The 27,446-nt window shown below is 38.1% G+C and overlaps 1 protein-coding gene across 4 annotated transcripts in view; it reads left to right on the top strand.

Moving 5' to 3' along the window:
- Positions 1-26,522, top strand: part of Kcnip4 (potassium voltage-gated channel interacting protein 4) — a 1,056,025-nt gene extending 1,029,503 nt beyond the window's left edge. For all 4 annotated transcript variants that reach the window (XM_051165118.1, XM_051165122.1, XM_051165121.1 and 1 more), the window contains 6 exons: positions 1,880-1,949; positions 8,190-8,260; positions 20,835-20,942; positions 22,561-22,665; positions 23,691-23,753; positions 25,978-26,522. In XM_051165118.1, coding sequence (XP_051021075.1) covers positions 1,880-1,949; positions 8,190-8,260; positions 20,835-20,942; positions 22,561-22,665; positions 23,691-23,753; positions 25,978-26,025 — 465 coding nt within the window. In that variant the 3' untranslated portion in view covers positions 26,026-26,522. The remainder of the gene's footprint in view (positions 1-1,879; positions 1,950-8,189; positions 8,261-20,834; positions 20,943-22,560; positions 22,666-23,690; positions 23,754-25,977) is intronic.
- The last annotated feature ends 924 nt before the right edge of the window (positions 26,523-27,446 follow it).

Genomic DNA, 27,446 nt, shown 5'->3' with positions numbered 1-27,446 from the left:
AAATGCCCCAAGGAAGCTCATTACAGGTGAAGAACTAAATCGCTTATTGGAATAAACAAAGCCCACAGTAATAAAACAAGCTTAGTATTAAAATGAAAATTATTCTAATCTTTAAAAGGATTGTTGGTGGGTTTTGGTAATAACTGTTTTAAATTTTTTAAAATGTCATATATGTGTACTGTATTTATATCAACTCTCTCTTTGCTCACTCCAACATTGCCTCCTGTTACTGGTACTTATTGCTATATGATATATATTTGCCAAGAACAGAATAAATTTTAAAGTGCCTAAAGAATTCATTGATGTCTGACATCTGGCCTGTTAGGATTTCGGCATGCCCCTAGTTCTTTCTCAGTGAAGGAATTGGCTCTCAAGGAATTTCTCAGAGTGTAAATTAGCTATGAGATTTGGAGGAAAAATGAGTTAAGAGGATCATCTGAGAATGACTGACCAGATCTTACCAGTTTCCTTTCTAGAGTGAACAGTCTCTATCCATGTGTGATCTGGGGTTGGATTGCTATGGGCTGAGCATCATTCACTTCTCACGGGGCAGCTATACCACTGAGCCCTGAGCCAGCTATCCCTCTTCTCAGTCTATGCTTTGCTTGCTCGGTCCCACATGGTTCATACACAATAGCAGCCTCTTCTGAAATTTCAGATTTACGGAAATGCAGAATGTATTTTAGAGAATTAGTCTTTCCATGTGTCCCCAACAGATCATCAAAACGATGCTATTCCTGGGTCAGTACCCATCAGTTCTCAACAACCCTTAAAAGGGTTTAAAAGAAAGAGTTGCATTAAATTCAGGTCAACTCTGTTGCTTTGAAGACCATTTTCTCCAACATTTCAGAAAGTTCTTTCTCACACAATGTCACTGTTACATGGCCATGTCCCTCTGTGCTCCAGAATAACAAGCTATTAATAGCAATCACATTCCTGTTTGAAGCTTCTTGAGCTATAGTAGATGCATAATAAATATAATTTTCTAATGCAAGTCAAGATTATATGGATCAATAAAAACCTTTAAAAGTCATAAAACAAAGACCCCATAATGACTGTTGGAGCATATTGCAGTATTTTAGTGGTATGCCAAGAAAAACAATGCAATGCCCTATTACCTCACCAATAAGAAACATGTATGCATGCTTTGCACACAACTTAATACTTTTTTATTTAAATAATTTATTCAGATTACATCCTGCTTGTTATCCCTTCATTTGTATCTTTCTATTCCTCCCTCCCTCCCTCCCTCTTTTAACTTATTCCCCTCCCATAGACCTGTGACAGAAGGGGACCTTCTCCCCCACCATGTGATCACAGCCTATCAGATCTCATCCAGATAGCCAGCTTCCCTTTCCACTGAGTGCCACCAAGTCTGCCCACCAAGGAGAAGTGGTCAAATAGGGGCACAAGAGTGCTAGATCTGAATAGCGGGTCTAGGTTCACTGCGAGCATTGTCCTTGGTTGGTACAGTAGTTTATACAGACCGCCCTGGGTCCAGATCCGCCAGCCTTGATGGTCTTTTTGTAGGGTTCCAGAACCCTCTGGGTCCTTCTATTTTCCCATTCTCCCACACCTCTCTCACCTGGAGTCCCAATAGTAAGTCCCAGCATCTTTCCCAATGCCCCACTGAGAAAGTGAAGACTCTCAGTAGATATTCATGTTGGGCTAGCATCCAATTATAATTGAGTATATACCATGTGTATCTTTCTGGGCCTGTGTTAACTCACTGTGACCATTTCTAACAACTTGTGTGTGTGTGTGTAAATGATGGTTAGCCAACTTGGTGCACTTTTGCACAACATTCAGTTCTATTCAAAATGTACAAAATCACTTTTATGAAGGCGTTGCTCACACCACACTTCCCTGCTTTCCCTAGGAATGCCCCAGTGGTGTTGTTAATGAAGAAACTTTCAAGGAGATTTACTCGCAGTTCTTTCCACAGGGAGGTAAGTACAAATGTGAACTTGTTAACTTATTCTCAGACTTAAAGTTATGCATGCAATCTTGAGTTTGGTTTAATCTTTCATAGTGTGGCTCTACATTTTTAATATTCATGTAAAAGAATTAATGTGCACCATAGAAGCTCATATAATTTTGAGTGTATTATAAAACTAAGTTACATTCACATCATTGAATTTCTAAACGGCTATTTCTCAGTTTAATGTGGGTAATCCCGTGTGCCCTGCATGATGACTCTCTCACACACAGCATTTTGACCTTTATTAGGGGTCCTCAAAATGGCTTAAGGCTCTACCATTTTCATGGTGGTTCTCATTTGATTTCTCAGCTCTCAAAATTGGGGCAAATGCAATTACCTTCCATTTACAGATGTGAAATCTGGGTCTTAGTGAAGTTAAATGATTCGATCAGGGTCACACATCAACTCAGTGGCAGATCTGGGTTATAACCTAGATTTGTGTGTGTGTGTGTTGTGTGTGTGTGTGTGTGTGTGTGAGAGAGAGAGAGAGAGAGAGAGAGAGTAGCTATAGCTAGTGTACTTTCTGCTATCTCCAATTCCTTCCAGTAACTCCTTACTATAACCTCCCCTGAAAAAATGAGTAAAAATCAAGATATAATTTTAGTTATAAAAAAAAGTCTCAGGATAGTAGGATGGTGTTGCCTTCGTGTTCTAGGTGAGTGAAGAGATGCATGTGCTATTGTGTCTTCTCTACATTGTCACTGAGATCAGTGTTTTCCCAGCTACGTGTGAAAACAAACCAGAGCAAAGGATGGGCCCTCTCCACATATATTATCCTATGGTCTAGTTAGCAGAGGGGCAATATAAGGCAGGCTCGACATAAAGTATGACTTGGAAGATAAGGAGTCAGAAAGAATACTACGGGAATCAGCTAAACATACAATTAGATAGATAGATAGGTAGATAGATAGATAGATAGATAGATAGATAGAAAGATAGATAGATAGATATAGAGATAGGTATAGAGATATAATCATGAGCAACTGAAAACAGGCTATCCAACTAAACTGTTCTGAGAGCTAACACTGAGGATAATGCAGAAAGGTCTAATGTATGTCTAGTTCTGGAATGCCTCATCCTCCACCACTCAACCCCCTTACCTGTCATTTTTCTTTTCTCTTGCTGTGATAAAACACTTTGACCAAAACAACATGGGAGAAAAGAGTTTGTTTTATCTTACACGTCTGCATCATATCCCATCATTGAGGAAGGCCAGCACAGGAAGTCAAGGCAGAAGCTTAAAGCAGACACCAGAAAGAAACACTGCTTACTGGCTTGCTCAAATATATTTTTGTTGTTTTTGTTTTGTTTTGTGTTGTGTTGTGTTTTAGTTTGGTTTAGTTTTTTATTTTTTAAGACAGGGTTTCTCTGTGTAGCTTTGGCTGTCCTGGACATGCTTTGTAGAGCAGGCTGGCCTCAAAGTCATAGAGATCTACCTGCCTCTGCCTCCCTGAGTGCTGGGATTACAGGCATGTGCTACCATGTCCAACTCAAATATCTGTTTAAATACAGTCCAAGGCCATATTCCTAGAGGTTGCACTGCCGACAGTGGACAAGAACTTCCTCTATCAAATAGCAATTAAGAAAATACCTCCGAAACATGGCAAGAGGCCAGTCTGACCTGAGCAATTCAACATATAAAATTCCCTCTTCCCGGGTGACTGTGGGTTGTGTGAAGTTGCCAGTGGAAGATAACTATAATACATCACATGCCATAGTTGTAATATTGCAGAGCCCATTAATGAAGGATTAAACTGGGGAATTTGTGGTGTTGATCAAAGAGAGGGCTTGCCTAGCACTTCTAAGGTCCCGAATATGATCACCAACACTAAACACGAGAGACAAAGAGAGAGAATATTTAGTACCAACTGACTATCTGGTTGTATTTATATAATATAAATAAATAAATAAATTACTTTAACATCTTTAGAGAAAGTTCATGTGCTCTGTCTTTGTGTCTACCAATGTAGAACAAGGTATACATACCAAAAAAAACCAAAAACAAATGGAAATCTTTGCTATTATTTCTTTTAATCAGAAGTTACTGCTACTACATGTTAGAGTGCACCTAAAATGCAAAGTATTATTTTAAAAATAATACTTTTCCATTAGAGGGTATCTATTTAAACAGAGAAATCTACATTGCAAAGGATTCTTCTCACAAATCCAAAGGGATTTAAGGCAGAAAAATCATTTTCTGGCTCTTAAAACCTCTTTGATTGTTCATGTTAATTGAACGCGTAAATCTAAAGGAACATCATTGAAAAGAATGAGATATTTCTAAGAATGATGACTTACCATTTAAAAATTAATATGATGCATGCAAATTACATCTTACAGTGATGCCTGCAAAGGAAAAATGGTCACAGGAAGAACACAATCTCCGATGGCAAACAGATTCATATTGTAGCTGTCTTCATCTTCCATGAAATCATCATTTATTCAGGTTGACAGTCTGAGAGCAACAGGTTTCTGGCATTATGAACAGTAACAATGAAGTACCTATAAATCCCCACATCTCACCATGTCCTGCACAAATATTTGTCTTATATATAGAAACCTCTGCCCAATGTCTATTGTATCAGCTTCCTGTCTCTTCTTAAGGCTTAGTGAGACACTTCACCAAATACGGCTTGTTAGTGTTCTGAATGGATATCAGCACAGCCATATTGAAGAGAGCATCTTGCAGGCAGATAAAGTCTGCCTAGCATAAAGCAATGAGATGGAGAAAAGCTGGCTAGCTCCGATGCCTGTGTGTCCCAGTGTTTCTCTATATGCAGTAGAAGCATCAAGTATGTAACTCTTAGCACATTAACCATTACAACATCTTGAGGGAAAGGGGCGTTTCTATATTATCTCTGCTTGTGTTGTATAAGAACTTGCAATTGCTTTGGCTATACTAGATCCTCGGTTAGCAGATATTAAAGAGATGAGTGAATAGGCTCATGTCAGGAGAGCACGTCCATAAATATCCACTTTCATACACAAAGCACTTAGGGCACGTACTTGGCTTCTCTGGGCATAAATATTAAATTAACTGATAAAGAATATACAAATTGATACATAACACATGTATTTCTTATTTCAGACTACTATACAACAATTTTCAGTGCAGTTAAAAGGGGGAATTGAGAGATTGTTGTTATTGATGTTATTTTTGAAGGGGTGGGGTACTTGAACCCACAGCCTTTCACAGGACAAATATATTCTCTACCACTGAGTGGCACCCCTAATCTTCACAGACTCTGACAGAGACTACCATTCACAGGCAGATGTCTGCAGAACGCCAGTGCCATAAATTGCACATTTGAATATGTTAGACTACTTTCTACACATCATGATTGAAATCCAGATGGGGTAGAATTTGGGTGGAAAGAAAGAACTCCACCAAACTGATTTTCTTCCTCAAGCCTTAGATGTTGCCACGTCTTAAGAGATTTCATCAAACTATTAATTGGAATCCAAGCATTAGAATAACACTGACAACTAATGGTTACCTTATATTGACTAGGTTCCTGTGACTATTGTAAATTCTTTGTATATGTAATATCTCATTTAAACTTTATGCTGGTTCCATGAAGTACATGTTCGTATCACTATTATTTATGCATGATAAAACTGAGTCACATAAATATTGACTAGCACAGGCCACACCATTAGTCTTTGAAAAAGCAGAGATTCAAATTCAAGCACTCTGATTTTTACTATTGTGTTAGCCAAATTTCTCTGCATGATAAACCTAGAGTGGAAAGTTGGATAAACTTCCAAGAGAATTGCCAAGGTGCACTGGGAAACAAGAAGTCCCTTGAACAATATCAGTGTAAACATTGAGAGTGTCATTGCCACATGTCAGTGTTGAAATTAATGAGACTCCATTAGAGAAGAATAATAATCATATGCCTATATTATCTTGTTTTTAAATTAAAAACCACAAGCACTGTCTGTTATGAGCCATTATTCATGGTGAGCTTTGCTAGTTAAGGTAAATATATTTACCTTGATTATCTAAACATGGTGACAAGAGACCCACTTAATTAAGCTCATTATAAACTATGCAAAACTTTTTTTCTATCCTGAAAATAAATTAAACATGATACCCATAAACTCATACCTCCTTAGACTTGTAAAGAGTTTAAGAAGTATGTGAAAAGTATTACTGAGTGCAAAACAACTCCACAAACCTGAATAGGCTGCCAATTCTTCATTATTGTATAATAAAACTCCCCATCAATTGCATAAAGTCAATTGCATCTAAATCCCTGGTGCCACATCCAAAATGGCTTCTTCCTAGAAGTTATCAATGCCACACAGGCATCATTCTAGGTATTGCCAGTCTCATATACTATATGGACCCAATTTTGGCACCTGGTTAACTGATTGAAAATAGTGTTAATGGGGCTAGGAAAATGGCTCAGTTAATTGCCCAAGTATGCAGAATTGAGCTCAGATTCCCTACACTCACATAAATGGCAGGTGTGGTGAAGTGCAGCTTGTGACTTCAGCACTGGCAGTAGGTAAACAGATATTTCCCAGAGGCATATAGCCAGCTATCCAAAATGGTAAGTTCCATTTTCAATAAGAAACTCTGTCTTCAAAACTGAAGCAAAAAGTGATAGCAAAAACACCCAACATTGACATCTTGTGTCCAGTTATGCATGCATGTGCAAATACACCTGCACACACAGGCATGAAACACACACACACACACTCATGGACGCACTCACAGAGAAAGAGAGATAGATAGAGAAAAACAGAGAGATACAGAGACACAGATACAGAGACACAGAGACAGAGAATTTAAAATTTCCCATGGTTAAAGTCAGTGGTGCGTTATATTTTATTTAGCAATGCTACTATCATTTTTGAGACACTGAATGTGGAGTCAGCTTTGAGATGCATGACCTTCATGTTAATGACCAATGACTTTGATGAAACATCAAGGGGAAATGTTCCTAAATAGCTCATAATCCCGAAGGTGCAGAGGAAAGTTTGGCTTTCCTCTGACAGAATGGAGAGACTTGGAAAGAGAAGGAGCGGTGATACCTGCTTTCACTGAAAAAAGTAATCTCCTCTCCCTGCTAGTGGACTCACTTCATTGGCAGGTTTTAAAACCAATTCATAATGTCAAAAGGAATAGAAGTAATAAGAAATCCCAGTAAAAATAAAACGAAAACTCACAAACTAGAAATTAATGAGCTCTTAAGGCAGAAGATAAAGGGCTAGAAGCAAAAGGCTGAAAGGTTACATTTTTGTAGGTGAAGACTAAAGGCTAAAACCCAGGAGAGGAAGCATTTAACATAATGATGTAAATTTCATCAAGAATTGAGCAAAAGAGTACTTAAAGGCTAAAGCTCGGCATTAAGAAAAGAAAACAAACAGAAATGCTTTTTAAAATGAAATCTGAAGAAAGCTCACAGATTAGTTAGACAAAGGAAAAGCAAAAGGGAGGGAGGGAGTAGACATGAGAAACTGACGCAGAGGAAGAAGTAGATTTCAGAGACCTTCAGTGACCTCAGACTGCATCAGAGGCAGTGGGAACACTGAGTCATCCATTTTTTGTCCTTATTACTCAGAGCACTAAGTCACACCATGGCCCAAGCAGGATAGTGGCACCCTACCACATACAGTGTCACGTGAGTAGGAATCCCAGGGTCTACAAAATACTCTGCATGTTAACCACCAGAGGCTTCCTAAATCATCCCTGTCCCCAAGCCACCAGCCAAATTAACTAGCCATGGGATTGCCTCAGCTCCACATCTTAGTGACTATGTGGCTTTGGGCAAGTTTCACAATCTCTCTACATCCAAACATACTTCTCGGAGAGTAAAAACAAGGGCAATATCAGTAATGACCAGAATAGTAATGATACCAACTCATGCGTGTTTCATTTGGTTTCTTACTGCTTTACTTATGGAGATAAAATTTGGCCAAGCACCAATCAATGTCCGGAAATCCACCTATGAGACCGGTACTCATTTCAGGGCTGGGATCAGCACCCATGATCTCAGGTCTTGAGATTAATCCTAGTGAGAGGCTCGCAGAAAATCTCTGACACCAACGGCCTCAACGTGTAACTCATTCATTCTCGTGACTATCAAGTCCTAGTTCACTACAAGAGAGTGGGCAGCGGAGACCACAATACACATTAAAGAAAAGGGATGAGCTCTAGAACCACTAACTAAATGGTACCCCCTTTTTAATGTTTCAGACTCCACAACATATGCACATTTTCTGTTCAATGCGTTCGATACGGACCACAATGGAGCAGTGAGCTTTGAGGTAAGCCTTGAACTCCTCTTCTACCATTTGACGTAAGACTCTGAAGGAAACTTTAATCTCTTTAGAAAGAAAGCCAAGAGTTTGATATTTGCTTATTTTTGAAAAGCCCAGGAACATTCCCTTTCCTTTTCTAAGTTGCCATGTTGCTGTTCTTACCCTTGCAAAGTTGGACAAATTACAACCTACATTTAGTGCACCTTCAAATATGTGCTATCTGTTCATGCATGGCTTTCTCCTACAGCATGAGGACAACCCAAGAAGGCAAATGATTTATCTGACACTTACTGGCACTTACCATGGGCTAGTCATTATGGCATCCCTTGGATATATAAATGTAATATACTTAAACTCTGCTGGGGGAGTCTATTAAATGTAGATAAGGCAAGATATTTAATATAGGGGAGAAATGCTGCCTTCATTAGCCCCAAAAGCTTGCAATGAAATTAAATCTTTCAAATGACCTAGAGTAAAAGCTTGCAGGACTATTCATGAAATATGTAATATTAGTCTTAATAAAAACATGTGCTCTCTCTCTCTTTCTCTCTCTCTCTCTCTCTCTCACTCTCTCTCTCTCTCTTTCTCATACATACACAGAGAGATGGAGGAAGATGATAGACTGACAGATACATGATAGATAGATAGATAGATAGATAGATAGATAGATAGATAGATAGATAGATACTATGGGTAGAGAGTGATGCCTTTTGTGGGATTCATCTAGTGCCAGAAGGTCAGAGGTAGCATTTATTTGTGAATGCTAGAAGAATAAATGAAATATGAACTTGGAAATATCTGCCTGTGGCTTTTATTTTTGTTAATAACAAAAATTTGTGAGGAGAATATTTTGTTCACAGATTTGCATACATTATGGGTGAGTGTATTTGGCTTTTAGGCAAATAAAATATCTATTATCTTATTTTGTATGTTCAACATTAGGTAGATGATATATGGACAGACAGGCATATACTAAAGAGTGTGGATGATAACAATTAGGAAATACATTTTCCCTTTCGAGGCAGGTAGAGGAAGATGCAGCTGATATACATGAAAAGGAATTCTAATAAGGATCTCACAAAGTGAGATGATGGAATGAGACTATCTAGGAAAATGAACCAGAGGCAGAAGGGACTGTAACAGCAAAAGCCTATCTGGTGACTTTCATGTATTATATCCTGAGAAACTAGCAGAAACTAATAAAGGGAATACAGGTTGAGATGGGAAGTATGAGGCAGAACTTGAGTGGAGAATATCACCCTGGGAATAAAGGAAAAACATCTGTAGATCTTCCGAAAGACAGAATCCAAATACGAGAGCCAGCTGAGAGGGTTGTGAGAGGAAGCAGAGGCCACATCTCAGGCAGGCTGCCAACTGAGGAGGTTGAAAACTGTGTTGTAGGAGATAAGGACCCTTGAGGAACTTTCAACAGGACTGTTCATGTGTGTGAGTTATGTCTCTGAAACAGGGAGTGCAATTAGAAACTATTTATTCTAAGAGTAAGACAGGAAGGAGCTGATGAAAAATTGAACTGCAGTAAAAATGAGGGGAAGAGATAAGTTAAAAAATGACTAAGCATGAGCCTGGTAGAATCATAACCATCTGACATATTTAGGAGGGAAAACAGTTTGGGCATGGATAGCACTCTGAACACATGGCTCATGTAGACAGGCTGAACGAAGAAGCGTGGATCTTTGTAATGTATCAATCAGTGGCCCTATGTAAGAATTTCCAGAGGCAATAAAATATATTGTCATGTACACCCCGTCCTCATGAAGACACCAGGCTATGGGTCTGAAGATTCTGGACCAGAAATTTCAAACATCATCTCACGAAACTTAACCAAGAAATATCCTAAGAAGGGGAGGGCAGAAGGTGCTAGTGATTGAGGAGGTATAAACCAAGAGTCAAAACAGGGCAAATAGCGTTTTCCGGAATGTGGAAGCAGCAGTTATTTGGCCAAAGGGAAAAGGTCAAGGTTGCCCTAGATCTCCTGAAATACTACTTCTAGTGGCAGCTATTTATTACACATAAAAACTACATTACAATTTGAACCAATCAGCAAGACAACCCCTGATCCATCTCTTATGGGTTGCTCTTTGGCAGGTGAGGAAAGCCAAAAATTTATAAATAGAAAACTGATGATGCCATAAAAATTAAAATACAGAAATCCTGCCTGCATTTAGCACAGAATTAACAATTGCAAATCTAGGGGCACACTTCAATGTGATGGAAAATAATCACAACAATCCTGCTATCCATGTCTCATAGAATTTAGTGTTTAATTCTGCATGTACATTTTGGTCTACTGTCAATAATGTTGGAAAATATATAGCAATGCTTCTTTGTGCCCATGTAAAACACTGCTAATTATTGTTAATTATTTTACTTTGTGAGATTAGTTGTAACAGTTATATGTAATATACATGTCGGCATAACGCCTTTACTTTTAATATAAACTACTAAGTTCATAAATGCCATAAATATCCAATCAAAATCAAATTTTAAATTAGGGTACTGAAGTTATATTTCTAAATTAATTAGCTGCCTGGAAGGTATCTAGAAAACATAAATGACTTGGCAGGGAAGACATTTTTAATAGCAATAGCATCCTGGGAAAAACAACAGAGTCCATCCTGATTTTGAGATAAAGAAAAATGGAAGATGTCCAGTATTTGCTTAAAGGTGAAGGACAGAATGAACAAGTCAGAGGGGACCTGGGTTTTATTATGATCGGATCCAATCTCCTTTTTACTACCAAGCATCTGTGGGGCCCTGGATTTACTATTTAAACCCTCTAGGCCTTAATATTCATATTATTACAAGACCAGCAGAGAGGCAAATACATGAATCAACATACAAGTGGAAAATCATAATGGAAGTATTTGGTTTGGCTCTGAGCCTGGCACCAAATAAATGCTCAATATTTATTAGATTTTAGTTGTAGCATTTATTACTTCAGGAATTTTCTAATAAAGGTGACTAATTGTGCCATTTGTCATCACATTACACTAGATTACACTGTAATCTAGAATTTTTAAACATATTCCAGCAAAGGCCTAGATGACTACTCTGTGATACTATGACAGATTTTTATCTCATTATGAGCATTTACTGTATTAAGTGCTCAAAATATTAGCAACAATAGCTAGCTCAATGATAATACAAACCCATGCTTGTTTAGCTTTTGTTATTTTAGGCATTATGTTGCACTAATTACATAATATTTGCCTGTATCCATGGCACTATAGTTATCCCCTTTTAGCAAGTAAAGGGAATAACAAAGTTTAATATCCTGTAATAGTTACAGAGAATATAAAACATTCAAGAGTCAAATTCAGCATCTCTGGCCTCAAACAGTGGTTGGCACACATACAATTCTCCAATCACATATATATTACCCACTTGAAATCCCCACAGCTGGATAGAGTTTTTCTTTGAGAAACTTCATACTATTAACTATTAACAACTTAACTGAAAATAGATAGTTGATAATGTATATACATATGGTCCATGCATAGTATTAATGTCTTCAACAAACTCTATAGGAAACTACAATCAAATGTGTTGTATCTGTTCACCAAAATATGATAATGATAGCCACAATAGTTATTGGCTATTGGTCTCCATGCACTCTAGAGCACATGTTTTTGCTGTTGCTGTCTTCTTCTGCACAGAAGTGGGGGTTTAACTGAGGTTTTATGAACAGAAAGTTGTGGGAATAATTTTTCGTCCATTCTCATCTGTGGAAATTGCAAGATCAAGTATTTCAGCATAGTAGAAGCAACCTGGATTCTTGATGAACCAGCATCCCCTTCACTATATTTCACTGTGTGTAAATTATAGACGTGAAGCTTTTACCATCCTTTGATTTAAGGTCATAGATGAGGATGATATGTAGAAAGATATCTAGATGGTAGATAGAGTACAAAGGAGATAGATGATGATGACAGATAGATGATAGATAGATAGATAGATAGATAGATAGATAGATAGATAGATAGATAGATAGGCAGGCTTTGGCACCAGGATTCACCAACATAAATTTTAGTACTAACCTTTAGCATCTCTCAGACTTCCCAATATGTATTTTCAAATTCATCATTTTTTAAATAAATCGAATAGAAAGTGAAAGACTTATATTCTTCTTTATGTCTTTGAGACTAGGAAGCAGCACATTAGAAGGCTGACTTGTTATTAAAGCCATTTGTATACATGAAGAGGAATGAGGAGTGAATCCTGCTCATCTCTAGCAAAATCTCTAAAAATCCATAGTCTTAAGCAGCACTCAGGAACCTCTCCTGGAAAGTACCAAATATTTCTGATTTTGCCAGTCAGGCAGCCCATTACACGCAGTCTATTCTCCAAAATATTATCACCGTCAGGTAATTTACACAGCTGAGAATTTCCCAGATTGCTAGTGGTATTGAGACTGAGTTAAAATTTTCTGTCAGATTAATTCTGAAATCGGTAGTACCTAATTGCTACTACAGGTGATTGATGAATCAGAGCTTAAAGGAAATGCTATTTGCAGACAACTCAATTCACATGGAAAATGATGAGAACTGCACCCCCTGCAGATACGCAGTGGAGGCATTGCCCCAAACTAATAGCTCTGTTATTCGCAGTGCTGAAAAAAACATTTTATACAAATATCAGTTATGTTTATAGAAAAACTTTCTAGTATATGTCAACTTGTTAAATGGCATAGCTATTTCCTTTGAAATGCCAGGATGAATTATTTTAAGCAGTATTTCTAATTACTGTAGAATTCCATTATCATCAAATTTATTCATCTTTGGGTTACACATGCATGCCCAATTTCTTCTGTGTACATAATTCTGTTATTGTTGTTTTCTGATCATTCCAGGGGCCTCTGTTCTCATTGAAGGCATCCCTAGATATTTCTCAACTTCATTCATTCATTTAACAAATAGCCACCAAGCCTACTATGTGCCAAACACCCCTCACATGCTAGAGGCAGAGGGAAACAAAATCAGAAAAAAAAAATGCTTGCCCTGGTCCAAATTGTATTCCCCCATGTTAATGAGAAATTTCTGTAGACCCACCTGTTCTCATTTTGAGCGTTCCTCACCTGGCCGCAAGCAATCGCTCTGTGGCTTCCCAAGGACTGCGGCCCTGCTGCATGCTGTCCAGCTTTCCTTGTCACCCCATCACTCTAGCTTGCACCTTTAGTAACATCAGGGTTTCAGATGCTGTCCCCTCCCACTTCCTGTTGCCTCCAAGAGCTTGTCCTGTGACTCCCAATGGCAATGGCCCTCATATGCACTGAAATCTCAGAAACAAAAGAACACGGAAGGACAGAAGAAATATCCATACAATAAATATCTGTAATAGTTCTCATGGATCTAAGGCCAATCTCTTTTTTTAAATCACTTTGTAATAACTGTTTAGTATTAGATATGCTTCACACTTATATAAAAATGTAGATAGGAGAGATCCCATGTGACATGCAGTTTTCTCTGTTACTCACACCATAGCTTAATAGGGAATGCTAGCTCCACTTAATGAACTAATATGGACACATTAGTATTAACTAAATCTCATGCTATATCCAGATTTCTTTTGGGTTTCACTGGATGACCTTTTTCTGAACCAGTTACCCCAGTTTGGATAGAATTTCATTCAGACCTGCTCACATTTCATGTAGACATGATGTCTCCTTAGACCGTTGTTAGTACTGACGCATTCTTAGGATTCCCTTGTTTGTTGCCATCTTGACAGTTTGGAGGAAGTATTGCTCAGGTATTTGGTAGAACGTCCTTCAGTTCATATGTGTATGATGGGTCTCTCAGGATTACATTTAGGTTATGGGTTTGGGAAATGTAGCTTGTAGAGGGAGAGGGCCATTTTATGACATAGAATGAGTACAGACTGTCAAAATGATTTATGTCTGTTGATACTGACCTTGTCTGCCTGCATAAAATGGTGTTTGTCAAGTTTCCTAGTGCTGTGTCTCCCTATTTGCAAATTGATACTCTTTAGAAAGAAGTCATTGTTCATCAACCAAATTTAAGGGCAGCAAAAATTGTAGGTTATTTATTTGAAATTCCACACGGATAATCTGCCCTTCCTTCTCCAGGCATCAATAAATAAACACAACAATTATTTATAGCTATATGGGCTCGTGGGTATTTATTTTATATCTTTCATTAAACGCTGGTGTAACCCTACTTACACTGTTGCTCACACTGTTCTGTTGTGGTCAACAAGAAATTTTTCTGTTGGCTCTTTGTCCCTTTGACTTCCCTTTTCTATGGCTGATAAGGAGGCTAAAATGCACATCAAAAGCATACAGAAAATTATCTTAGTGTTCTTAAGGTTGACCTGGTTACAATCTATTCAGTCTCCAACATTTGAAGTCAGTATCTGTGGCTCTCATCCTGAGCTTGTTAGCTGGGATATATAATTGCTAGAGAGCCTTTTAACTTCCTTCCATCTTCCAATAGCATTTATACGTGCACGTGTATACACAGTCTGGTTCCTCTGACTTTTTATTTATGTATTCATTCCTGTAAAGAATTATGAATTCCTGACACCGCTGAATGTTCTACAGTGCCACTGGTAAAAAGTTGAAGTGGGGTGTGGCCTCCCCTTCACATTACTCGACAATTTTCTCCTACAGAGTCAATAATGGGCGTGAGGCAACTGTTTCTACATGACCACAGGCCTTAGCTCCAGTCCAAGCAAAAAGGGAAGCCTGGGAATTTAAATCAGAAGTCCTGTCCAGTGTCCAGCACTGCTGTTCCAAGCTTTGTGCTGTGACTCAGTCACACTCCTGATCTTCCATCTATAAAGACAATAAATAGTACACATTTCTAAGGCTGCATGAGGCAGCTGGAGTTACCTAACTCTGGGAACTGCTAACCAGATGGCCCCTCCTATCAATAGTCTCTAGTCATCATTACATTTAATTTCTGTGTCTTAAGGCCACTTCTCCACTATTTGTTTTTCCTTATGAAAATAAGACAGCCTTGGAATATACCCAGAAGATGCTCCACCACACAAGGACATATGCTCAACCATGTTCATAGCAGCCTTATTCATAATAGCAAGAACCTGGAAACAACCTAAATGTCCCTCAGTTGAAGAATGGATAAAGAAACTGTGGTTAATTTACACTATGGAATACTACTCAGCTATTAAAAACAAGGAAATCCTGAAATTTGTGGACAAATGGATGGAACTAGAAATGATCATACTGAGTGAATTAACCTAGACTCAGAAAGCCTCACGTAGTATATGTTCACTTATAATTGGACACTAGCCCAAAAGGGATGCCCCATGAAAGTCTTCATTTACCAGGAGATTGGCATAAATGTCAGGACTTCCTATTGGGACTCTAGGTGAGAGAAGTATGGGAGAATGGAGAAATAGAAGGATGCAGAGGATCCTAGAAACCTACAAGAAGAACACTAACAAGAACAATACATGCAGTAAGCATTGAGCCCCTACTCATATCCAGCCAATGTACAGGACATTCTCCACAGTTATGTAGAGAGTGGGGACTATCTCTGACATGAACTCCAGTGCCCCATATTTGAACACTTCTCCGTGGTGGGGAGGTCAGGTGACACTCAGAGGAAGGATAAGCAGGCTACCAAGATGAGATTTAATAGATAGCCTATGACCATATAGTGGAGGAGGAGGTCCCCTTTGGTCACAGACCTAGGGGAGGGGAATAGGGGAAAAGAGGGAGGGAGGGAGGAACAGGAGGATACACGTAATGGGATAACAATAGAGTTGTAATCTGAATACATTAATTATTTTAAAAAGAAAGAAAATAAGAACTGTGAGAAACAGAGAAAAAAGCTTGCTCCAGAATCATTGTAACATTGTAACAAGTAAGCAATTTAATTAATTTGCATATTTAACAATAGGAACTAATGAAAGGAGCTGTTTTATAACCATATTCCCACTACCATGCCATGCTGAAAACTTTAAATTGAGGCCATGCAGTTACTGAAATTAGAGCTCAGCAACTGTAATATTTTAGGGAAAAAAAAGGTGAAACGGAAATGAAAAGAGAACTTCAAGTTCTGGTCTATGGTCGCATAAAATTACATTTCCACTAAGGTGTGTTTATATCCTTCTGTGTGTGGTAGACTGCCATTTAGAATATGAATCCTGGGGATAGAGAGATGACTCAGCAGTTTAAGAGCACCGCTTGCTCTTGCAGAGGCCCAGGGCTTCGATTCCCAACACCCATTCTGTCCTATAATTGCAGTTAGAGGGGATGCAGATCCATCTTCTGGCCTCCAAGGGCACTGCATGCAAGTGTCGCCTAGACATACATGCTGGCAAAACACCACATACATAGAATATAAAAGAAATCATTTTGAGGCTGGAGAGATGGCCCAGTGGTTAAGAGCACTGTTGGCTCTCTCAGAGGTCCTGAGTTCAATTCCCACCAGCAGCCACATATGGGATCTGGTGCCCTCTTCTAGCATACAAGTATACATGAAGATAGAACACCCCAATATATAAAATAAATAAGTAAATCTTAGAGAGAAAGAAAGAAAGAAAGAAAGAAAGAAAGAAAGAAAGAAAGAGAAATCTTTTTTAAAATGTTTAAAATGTGATTTTTATTGTGGTTCAAAATGTTCAGAAATCAAGTGACTACATTCTATCAAAACATAAAATTACTTCTTTTTGGTAAATATGATATATTTTTATGACTCAATTATACAGTTACTTCATGACAGATTTTCAATGATATGGCAAAATACAATATTAAATTAAATATTAAATTCTGATATAAATGAAACAATGAAATATTGTTCATTGTTTTATAGATACATATGTGTTTAATATATGTACATGTTATAAAATATATAATATCAATAATGTCTTTAGGATCATATGTGTGGCTTTTATTATAAATATACACTCAGGTTTGTACCATTCTTAGGCCAGTCTAAGTGTGGCCCCGGGAGTGGTTGTCACACACTTTGCTTCAGGCAAGTCAGAGGTATGAAATGGAGGTATCTGTTGTCAAATCTCCTTGTTTCAATCTCTGATGTTCTCTGTGCTAAGTTCCCCTTAGGCTGGAATTCTAGCAAAGTGGTTTTAGCTAGAGATAGTAATTGCTTAGAAAATCTTGAAACTTTCTTTGCTTCAAGGCAATGATTTCCAATATAAAAATAAATTCATTTGCTCCAAAAATAAAAAATAAAAATAAAAATATGCTGATACATGTGAGAAAAGAGAGACTTGGAATACTTAATATTAGTAGTTAAGACTTACGTGTGCTTACATTATTTTTCAGTACAGTTTCCTATAGTTTTATAAGATTATATAATATGTTTGCATTTATTATACACATATTTATGAATATTGCTTAACATTTATCCAATCCTTAACAGTTGTCAGCAGGGTTAAATCATAGAACTTCTAATTTAATTTAGTGTAGCTACAATCACTTTTCAAGACACAAATTATTTTAAAAGACATTACAAAAAAAGAACATTACTGTGTTTCAGTCAGTATAAGTAAGCCATCTCTTCTATAAGATAAAGTCAGGCTAGAATCTTTTGAAATATATATATACATGCATATGTATATATGTGTGTATATAGGTACATAAATATATAGATGTACAGATATAATTATACACATATTGGTATCTTTGGTCCAAAGAAAATGTAATTTTAGTCAATTCCTGAAATTTCATCTTCCAAATATTTTAAGGAAGAGAATAAGTACTGTGGAAATTTGACCTATTTAGGGAGGTCATATTAGAGAAAAGCAATACTTTAACATTGCTATGAAACCACATGAAGAAGAGCAAGGCACAGCACACACACACATATATTGATGCCTTTCTGTGGGGAGTCTGTCACGTGCAGTACCTTTAGTGAGTTTAAGGTTTCCCATCTGGACTTGGTTGTAGCTACCTCCAAACGGGCCATTCTCGGCCAGGGTGCTTTTGGAGGTGGTAGAAGTCAGAAGGACTAATGCGCGAGGAGTAATAGTAACCAGCTGTGAGACACTGAGTAAAGGGCCCTCAGATGAAAGAATGGTTGCTACCAGGTAATCATCGAGTCAGGCCTTGCTCTCTGTAGTCAGAGAAGGAGCTACAATAGCCATACTTCTGGATATTAATGAATGAGTTTATCAAGTTTGTAGTAAACCAAATATAAAACAAAGAAAGAAAGATGGACAGACTGGAGGAGAGAGAGGATCAAAAAAAAAAAAATATCATCAAATTGGACTCTAAAAACCTCCAGCAGAAATCAAGTGAGGAGGCCTCTTTAAGCCAGGCAACTGAATTTCCTTTCAGAGAGAATCCTGTTTAGAAAGTGTCACCTTGGACAAGGCTTTCAAGTACAAGAAGAGACAACACCAGGAAAGCTGTATCATCATATTGAGAGCTTGCAAACGTTAGCGGAGACTGACTGGGGAAGTTGAGGTAGACAGCGGTAGGTTCTGCTCCTTTCTATCACAGGCATTTTTATAACACAGAATAAAGAACAGTAATCCTGTTGGAAATGGCTTTTCTTTAGTTATTTTTAATAAAAAGATAGTTTTATTCCTGACCTGTCACAGAATTAGGGCAGGAACCCATCCCCACCCAAAGGACCTTGGAACATAGCCACCGTTTAGTGCAAGTTAAGAGGGAGGTATGCATGACAACCACAGCACTGTCCCTGATAGCATTAGAAATCATAGAATAGTTGGGGAAAACACTGTGGTTATTTATCAGCTCACAGGGATAAAAAGGGTGGCACTGATTGCACACTAAGAGTGGCACCGCATGTTTGCAAGGTACTATCAGCAGCCCTTGGATGTTGTGACTGACTGTTCCTGACATGTCAGGAGGAACACCTCTAATCTTGCTGTCATCCTTATAAGAGTCCAGAAATGTCAAAATCATTCTAAGATTTGGACTAGGTTCAAAAATGTATCAAGCCTCAGATCTGATGGTCTTGGCCAAAGAGGTGACACAAACTTCCTGCCTTTGTCCAGGCCAAGTTCCATCACTAGAGCCAGGGATGGTGTTGGACTTCCCTATTGTTGCATGGACCACTAAATAGGAACATATCCAAACAGAATATCCATTTTACTAAGCAGGCAAACAATAAGAGTCCTCATTGTGTGATAGGGGCTCTCTCTCTTTCCTTTTTGGCTGAGGAAAAATTAAGGGCAGAAGAGCATATTAAGCTATCATTTATATAAAGAAAGGGTGTGTATATAAATAACATAACATACATAGTCATAAAGTATTCATAGAATAGAAATAACTAGCACTAGTTTAGAAAGGGAAGGACTTCTCACCAGACAGCATACATAACTTATAATTTGTGAACTACATGTATGCTAACTGTCTCATCACCACTGAAGACAGAGAAACACCATTTAAAAGCTGGGACAGGAAAACAGCTATGGATGCAGAAAAGAAGGGAAGATACAAGTTCACCCAAATGACAACTTTTGGATTTGCCTCACTTTCTCATTTCCAAGAGATTGTCACTCCTGAATTTAATCACATTGAAATACTGACATTACTTTATTTTTATATTAATTAATTCATATTACACCTCAATTGTTATCTCAACCCTTGTATCCTCCCATTCCTCCCTCCCTCCCGCTTTCACCCTATTCCCCTCTCCTATGGCTGTGACTGAGGGGGACGTCCTCCCCCTGTATATGTTCATAGGGTATCAAGTCTCTTCTTGGTAGTCTGCTATCCTTCCTCTGAGTGCCACCGGGCCTCCCCATCAAGAGGAGGTGGTCAAATATGTGGCACCAGAGTTCATGTGAAAGTCAGTCCACACTCTCCACTCAACTGTGGAGAATGTCCTGTCCATTGGCTAGATCTGGGTAGGGGTTCGATGTTTACTGCACATATTGTCCTTGGTTGGTGCCATAGTTTGAGCAGAACCCCTGGACCCAGATCTGCCACATTACTTTATATAACAACAAATACACGTGAATGTTCTCTGATTAGCCTGGTTCTCTCATAAGCCTGGTTCCCTATCACTGTAATCAAATCCATTTCAACATTAGCAGAGGCTTTCACAGAGTTAAAGCAGACTCTCATGGCCAATGTGCTCTCCTGGGACTTTTATATGAGGTGATACTGTCCTCATTTTTACAGGTATAGAATTAGAGACAAATTGATGCTAGTTTGGATTCATGCAGTGTGGATCCAGTTTTTTCACAACTATCCGCACGTCAGTTATAACTTGATATCTAATTAAAGATTACATTTTTTCTGCTTCTTAGGGATACTTTGCATTTCTTACTAATGGATATTAATTTTTCTTTAGAAAAAAAACTTGTGTGTGTGTGTGCACACGCACATGCATGTGTGCATGTGTACTCATGCATAAAGGTACAATTTTGAGCACCATAGCTAATTTAACTCAGTTTCTAATTAGATGAAAATGTCAAATGCTAGGGCATAGTTCACACTCATGAAGAACCACAAGGAATTAAAGACTAAAAACACATTAGTAATTTTGGAAACATGTTCAAACTCCAGAGGGTTGTTTTACTAACACCACTTAAGAGGGAATTTTACCAAGTTCTAAATTCTATTTTTATTGTTTTTTAGGATTTCATCAAAGGTCTTTCCATTTTGCTTCGAGGGACAGTACAAGAAAAACTCAACTGGGCATTTAACTTGTATGACATAAACAAAGATGGCTACATCACTAAAGAAGTAAGAGATGGCATACCAACTTAGCGATCCTCTGAGGCAGTTTTGCTTAACTTCAAAATATTAAAGTTTTAGTGATTGCTTTAAAATCACATTTTAGGAAATAAAAATATTTAATGCAATTCTAAGAGAGATGAGATATATTCTAATAAAAATGGAATGGATTAGACTCATTTGTAGTAAATCTCCAAAGAAAACACAAAACATATCAATGTTATATTCCTTTTTTCTGCTAGTGATATGGTGAAAAGTGAGGATCTTTGGGAGTGATAGATGCCTTGTCATGTCTGGTGGACAATAGTAAGAGGGACAAAGGTTCCAGACAATCCACGGCCAGCAAAGCTACATCACCCAGTGGTTGCCAGGTTGGATCAGGACAATGGTGGGCTTGACAAACACAGATGGAACGAAGCTATCAATGAAAACATTCACAAATTAAAATGCTGGTGTGTTACGACCATTTAAAACAGCAAACGAGAAAAGATTGGAGGAAAGTAATCACCCTTAGTGTAGAATGTGAAAAAGATTGAATGAACACTCTGCTGGAAGCCTGGACATACTTAATGGTCATGCAGCTGGGCCTGCCTTTCTCTCTGCATTAACAGCTTCTCCAGAGTGAAAATTTCAACAAAGTGTCTCATATGAGAAAAAGCACTCAGGACCAAAGACATGAATGTACCTTATCTGATACACAGACACAGTGTGTCAGGACACCACTGCTCCATAAGTCACTAGCAAATGATACATGGAGTCAGACTGTGTGTCATCAAAGAAAGTGCAAAATTTAAGACGTCACGAAGAGACCCACTTCTTAAGTATTTGGGATACTATGAGCGTTCATTGCCTAAGTCCCACAACTATATTAAGGCACCTAGAGAACATTAAAAGTCTTACCCCTTCCCCTTTGAACCACTCTTCTGTTTGTGTCAGGGCCGAGAGCTGAATACAGAGCTAATGCTCTATCTCTTTCCATTTTTACTGGAGCTCATCAGGTCTGCCTACATCGTCTATCTTACCACTTGTCTATGATAAAACCATCTTTTGAAATTTCTTTTATTTTTACAAACTGCATTGTCCTCCAGTCCATACTCTCAAAAGTAAACATGAGTAGAATCCTATCACCTGCGTAACTGTTATGTCAAGTAGTAAATCTGAATATTTAAGTAACTAGATACCATTTTCCTTTTAAAAGATTAAAATGCATAACAAAAACTAGATTTTACTTTTAAAGCTAACAAAATGTTAAGGTGCTTCCTAGTCAAAATACTGGAATTCGTATTCTCGTGTAACTCCTTTAGTTAAAGGCAAAATAGGAAAAAGTGATTAAAAACTCCACGGACTTTTACTAACTGGTTGTAATTGTAGTTTGTGAAAATCAAAGCATTAAGCCGGACTGTTCACTTCCCAACCTAGTGAGAGACGTAGGAATCTACTTCATTTCAAAACTGAGCTCTCACAATCGGTACATTTGGATCCCACTGCTTTGAGACAAAAGGCTGTTTGTCGGCTGCACCTCATAAAGAATTTGAAAACAAACACGAAATGAAATACTATGAACAAAATCTCCTACTGCCTCTTCACACTTGGGATGCAGCCTCACATGAGTGCCTTTCCATTTCAGGAAATGCTGGACATAATGAAAGCAATATACGACATGATGGGGAAGTGCACGTACCCTGTCCTCAAAGAAGATGCTCCCCGACAGCATGTGGAGACATTTTTCCAGGTAGGATTGAAAGATGAGGGGAAGGGGCAATTCTAAAATGATCCCCTGATACTTGGAAAACACTTTCATATAAAAACAAAACAACAACGCCCTCCAAAACAACAACAACAAAAACTCCATAGGGAAATTGTTATTCACAGGGACAAATAAAATCTTAACTTCATAATTTTTTTTAAATTTATTATGGCAGACAATTGTACTTCCAGAAGAGTCACAGTATCCAGACTAAGCCATCGTTTTATTTCAGGAAGTGTTGTCATGTAGGTCCCACAGGGATCTTAAAGATAACAAATTCTCAATACTCTTCTCCGATTTTTATAGATTAAAAAAAATAGGCAGATTTGGGCCCAGGGGTCCCGCTCAAACTAAGGCACCAGCCAAGGACAATACAGGCGGAAACTTAAAACCCCTACCCAGATCTAGCCAATGGACAGGACATTCTCCACAGTTGAGTGGAGAGTGGGATATGACTTTCTCACGTACTCTGGTGCCTCACATTTGACCATGTCCCCTGGAGGGAGAGACCTGGTGGCACTCAGAGGAAGGACAGCAGGTTACCAAGAAGAGACTTGATACCCTATGAGCATATAGAGGGGGAGGTAATCCCCCTCAGGAACAGTCATAGGGGAGGGGAATAAGGGGAAAATGGGAGGGAGGGAAGAATGGGAGAATACAAGGGATGGGATAACCATTGAGATGTAACAAGAATAAATTAACAAAAAATTAAAAAAAAAAAAAAAAAAAAAAAAAACAGCCCAAGGCTCGACACTTCAGTAAACTGTGTGAGTCCTGTCATATTTAGAAAACAGTTTAGGTGACTCATGCTTCACATTATGTGGGGGAAATCACAACCTGCAATGATTTTACCTCACTGTTGTAGGAAGTCACTAGTTCCTCCTACAATGTAATTGTCCTGTATTACATAAAACGATGAGCTATATTTTTATCTCTTTGAATGTACTAGGTATGGGAAGGCTACCAAAGGGCAAGTCAATATTGTGCTTTGTTCTTTTCTTTCTCAACAGAAGATGGACAAAAATAAAGATGGCGTCGTTACCATAGATGAGTTCATTGAAAGTTGCCAAAAAGTAAGTCGGGGGGAGGGGGGACTATCCCTTTTGTTAGCATCAGTTACAAATGAGCACAGCCTATTAGCTAATATGAACTGAGCAAAATATAAATCAAGTGCATAAGCTAATGAGGATAGGCTTCTCACTTGGAAACAAGCAGATTTATATGCACATCCAATCTGATAGCATGCCAAGACTGAGGCGAAAATTACTCATGCACACTCCCTTTGTTTCTTGCAACCTTTAGAGATCTCATTACTGACAACTGATCAAAACCACATTGATTTAAATCACTGTTTCTGGAGGTGGAGAGGCAGCTCCATGCTTAACAGTGCTCACTGTTCATCTTAGAGCTTGGTTCCCAGCACTCAAGTCAGGAATCTCACAGTGGCGTGTAACTCCAGCTCCATGGGATCTGATGCTCTCCTCTGAACTTAGCAGTCACATATATGCTTGTGTTCACATACCTACACATAGACATACACACATATAAATATATATAATGAAAAAATAAATCTTTGCTCTTTCCCAGACATACTTTTAAAACATGTCATATTCATTCATGTCATCATAGAATAAGAAATTTATTGAGAACTATGCAAGCTTATATATTTTTTAATTTTGTGTCTGTGTATATATATTCTGAAGAAGGAGCATACCACAGCACACATGTGGAGAGTAGAGGATAACTTGTAAGAGGTGGTTCTTTCCCTTCCCATTGTGAGTTTCTGAGATCAAATTGAGCTTCTCGGCAAAGTATCATTGATTTAATATATGTGGACAAAAAGTAGCATTTTATCAGAAATCAATAATTGTCTCCAGTTATAAAGAGGACAAACTTCTGGAAATCTAATAGTTATATACGACTACCTGGAAATCTAGACTTAGCTTACCTAGAGTGATTCAACTCAAATGGCACGAGTAGAGCCATAACTACAAATTACCAAACATGGAGAAACATTTGCTGGCATTTCAGGGTTGTTTTTTTACCCCCTCTTTCAGTTATTCATTTTCAACTTTCTTGATGCCTGTTTGCTTCTCAACTCACCTTTCATTAACATCTCTTAAGAGATTTAAAATGGTGGCATGAACCCTCTTAGCGGTGACTGGTGCACCAGTGACTCACCACTAATATGCAGGGCTCAGCAGCAGTGTTCACCCACAGTGGAGAAGTATTCCTTAACAGTTCAATCTGTCAATACAGTTCATTTCTAAAAAATGGGCTAAGCTAACCACAGCCACCGTGCGATGGTTTCTCTCGACCAATCATTTCTCTGGCATTCAGAAGCTATCCAGTTTTAAAGATGCCTACAGGTCACATAGATTTAGCAATAACTGGCAGAGTAAAATGGCTGTGAGCGTATTGACTCTTCTTTGTCCTACAACATGATATTTATATACTTTCTGTGCTTTGGCTTACAAACTACCTGAAATGCCAAAGTTCTCTTCTGTTCCCTTTGGATAATCTTTTAAAGCTCATGGTTGGAAATATATACATATATATACACATATATGTGTGTGTATGTGTATGTGTGTGTGGGTGCATAGAGTGTGTATATATAATGTGTGTTGGGTATATTCATATACAGAGAGAGGGGGGAAGGATTCATTAGGTTGGCTTACAGGATGCAATCTCAGCAGTTCAACAATGGCTATCCCACAGTGGAGGGATTGAATCTGCAGTTCTTCCATCCACTAGGCTGCATGTCTATGCAATCCCAATATGGCCCTGGAGTCCTTAAAGTATCCTAGAGAGCTGCTGACCTTCAGTCCATGTGGAAGTCCTGAAGAAATCAGTTCTAATACAAGTGAAGGAATACAGTAACAACAGGATAAATGACTTGCCAGCAAGAGTGAAAGCAAGCAGGCAGAAATCAGTGTCCTGATGTCACCTAGTTTTACAGTGGTTCTTCCTGCTTCAAGTAATCCAATCAAGAAAAGCCATCACAGGACTGGCCAGAATCTTGTGATAGTGGGTCCTAGATGCAGTTGACAACCAAGATTAGCTATCACACTCACTATTTTAATCCTGACATCATTTGAGAAATACTGTGGTCTAGGTCCAAGTAAGATTTAAATGAAATATATAAAGGCATATCCAAGAGGGCATAAAATGGGCCCTTGTGGTAATTTTTTTACCATCACAAAGCAGCATCTGAAGGGAACAGGCCATACTTAGGGATATAGCAGTACTTTCCACTGTAGACACAGCAAATAAAATCCTTCTATTTCTCCCTTACAGGATGAAAACATAATGCGTTCCATGCAGCTCTTCGAAAATGTCATCTAACGTGTCAGCACATCCTTTCCTGAAGAGGCCAATGGGAACTACTCTACACACATACAAGATGGAGTTACCACTTCTAGCATAGATTGCTCAGCTTTCCACTGAGGCGTATTATGCAAACAGCTTTGTTTTAATATAAAACCAGCTGCCCGCCCCCCCAAAGATTTAAGTTTTCCAGTTACAAATTTACATCTTTTCCACAGTGTCACTAGGGTCACGAAATGTGCTAACTTGTTTCATACTCAGAATATTCAAAAGGCACAGAATCTGGAAGAGCTTTGAGCCTTAGCCATGTATTACTGAGGCTTTCACAGATCAGTGATTTTAAAACACCAGTGGGTTTTCCTATTTGTTTATATGTATTTAGTCCTGGACTTTAAATGGTTTTCTAAAATATTTACATCTGCATTTAAGTTCCAGAAAGCCAATGAATTTTATTTTAATTCAATTCATATAATACTAAGAAACAAAAATTACTAAAAATTAAAAACAAAACAAAACAAAAAACAGAACTATAGTCCTAATAGTCCCAATTTCTATGGCTTCACCTGCTGTTAAAAGACATTAATGTATTTCACATTTTTTAAAAGCACATTTAGAAAAATTAGTTTATTATCAGATGTTAGCAGATACCTAGTAAAATTATTTTAGTTATTTGTTAATTTTCCATATCCAAGCCAAGGCGCTACATAATCCATGTAACTTTGGACCTGTTCGATCTTACCTGTAGACTGTTTTGTATTGTGTCATGAAGTAGAAATTCAAAGTGTCAAACAAACCAAGGATGTTTACAGACTTGCAAAGGGTCCGGGTGTCTGTCCTGCAACACCTAGTAATGCTTTATTAACAAATAACCCTTAACAGCAGTAAAGGGCAATTCTAGCCACCCCTAACACCCAATGTTCTCACAGCATGTTTATCATAAGCTATTCAGGGACAGAGAACCCTTGATTGCCCCAAAGCCTACCAGGAATGAAGATCAAGCAAAATATTCTTTGAAAACACCAGTGATTCTATCATATTGGAAATTATACATAAGATTGCATAGAAAATAAAAACAAACATGGAGCAGTTTATCGGAACTGCATTATGATTTAGCTCATCATAGAACTCAAAGGCTTCACATTCCTTTTAATGATCGTAAGCCAAAACTGTAGAGCTGCCACAACAGTACTATAGATACACACATCTTCCCTGTTTCGTAGAAATATCACAAGAAGCAAGAAGATACAGGAGGAGAAAATTTGCAACTGTCTGCAATGATAAATCAGGTATCTATTCTGGTGTAGAGATAGGATGTTGACAGCCGCCCTGCTAGCACCAGTGTAGGACGTAAGAGTAGTACAGTACATGTACACTGAAATCTGCCACCGTGTGTTTGTGTAAACTCAATGTGCACATTTTGTATCTCAAAAAGGAAAAAT

Source organism: Acomys russatus, chromosome 22 (assembly GCF_903995435.1).
Source record: "Acomys russatus chromosome 22, mAcoRus1.1, whole genome shotgun sequence".
In the NCBI taxonomy this organism is placed as follows: Eukaryota; Metazoa; Chordata; class Mammalia; order Rodentia; family Muridae; genus Acomys; species Acomys russatus.
The sequence above is the reverse complement of the archived record's forward strand: the minus strand, read 5'-3'. Positions and strand labels throughout refer to the sequence as shown.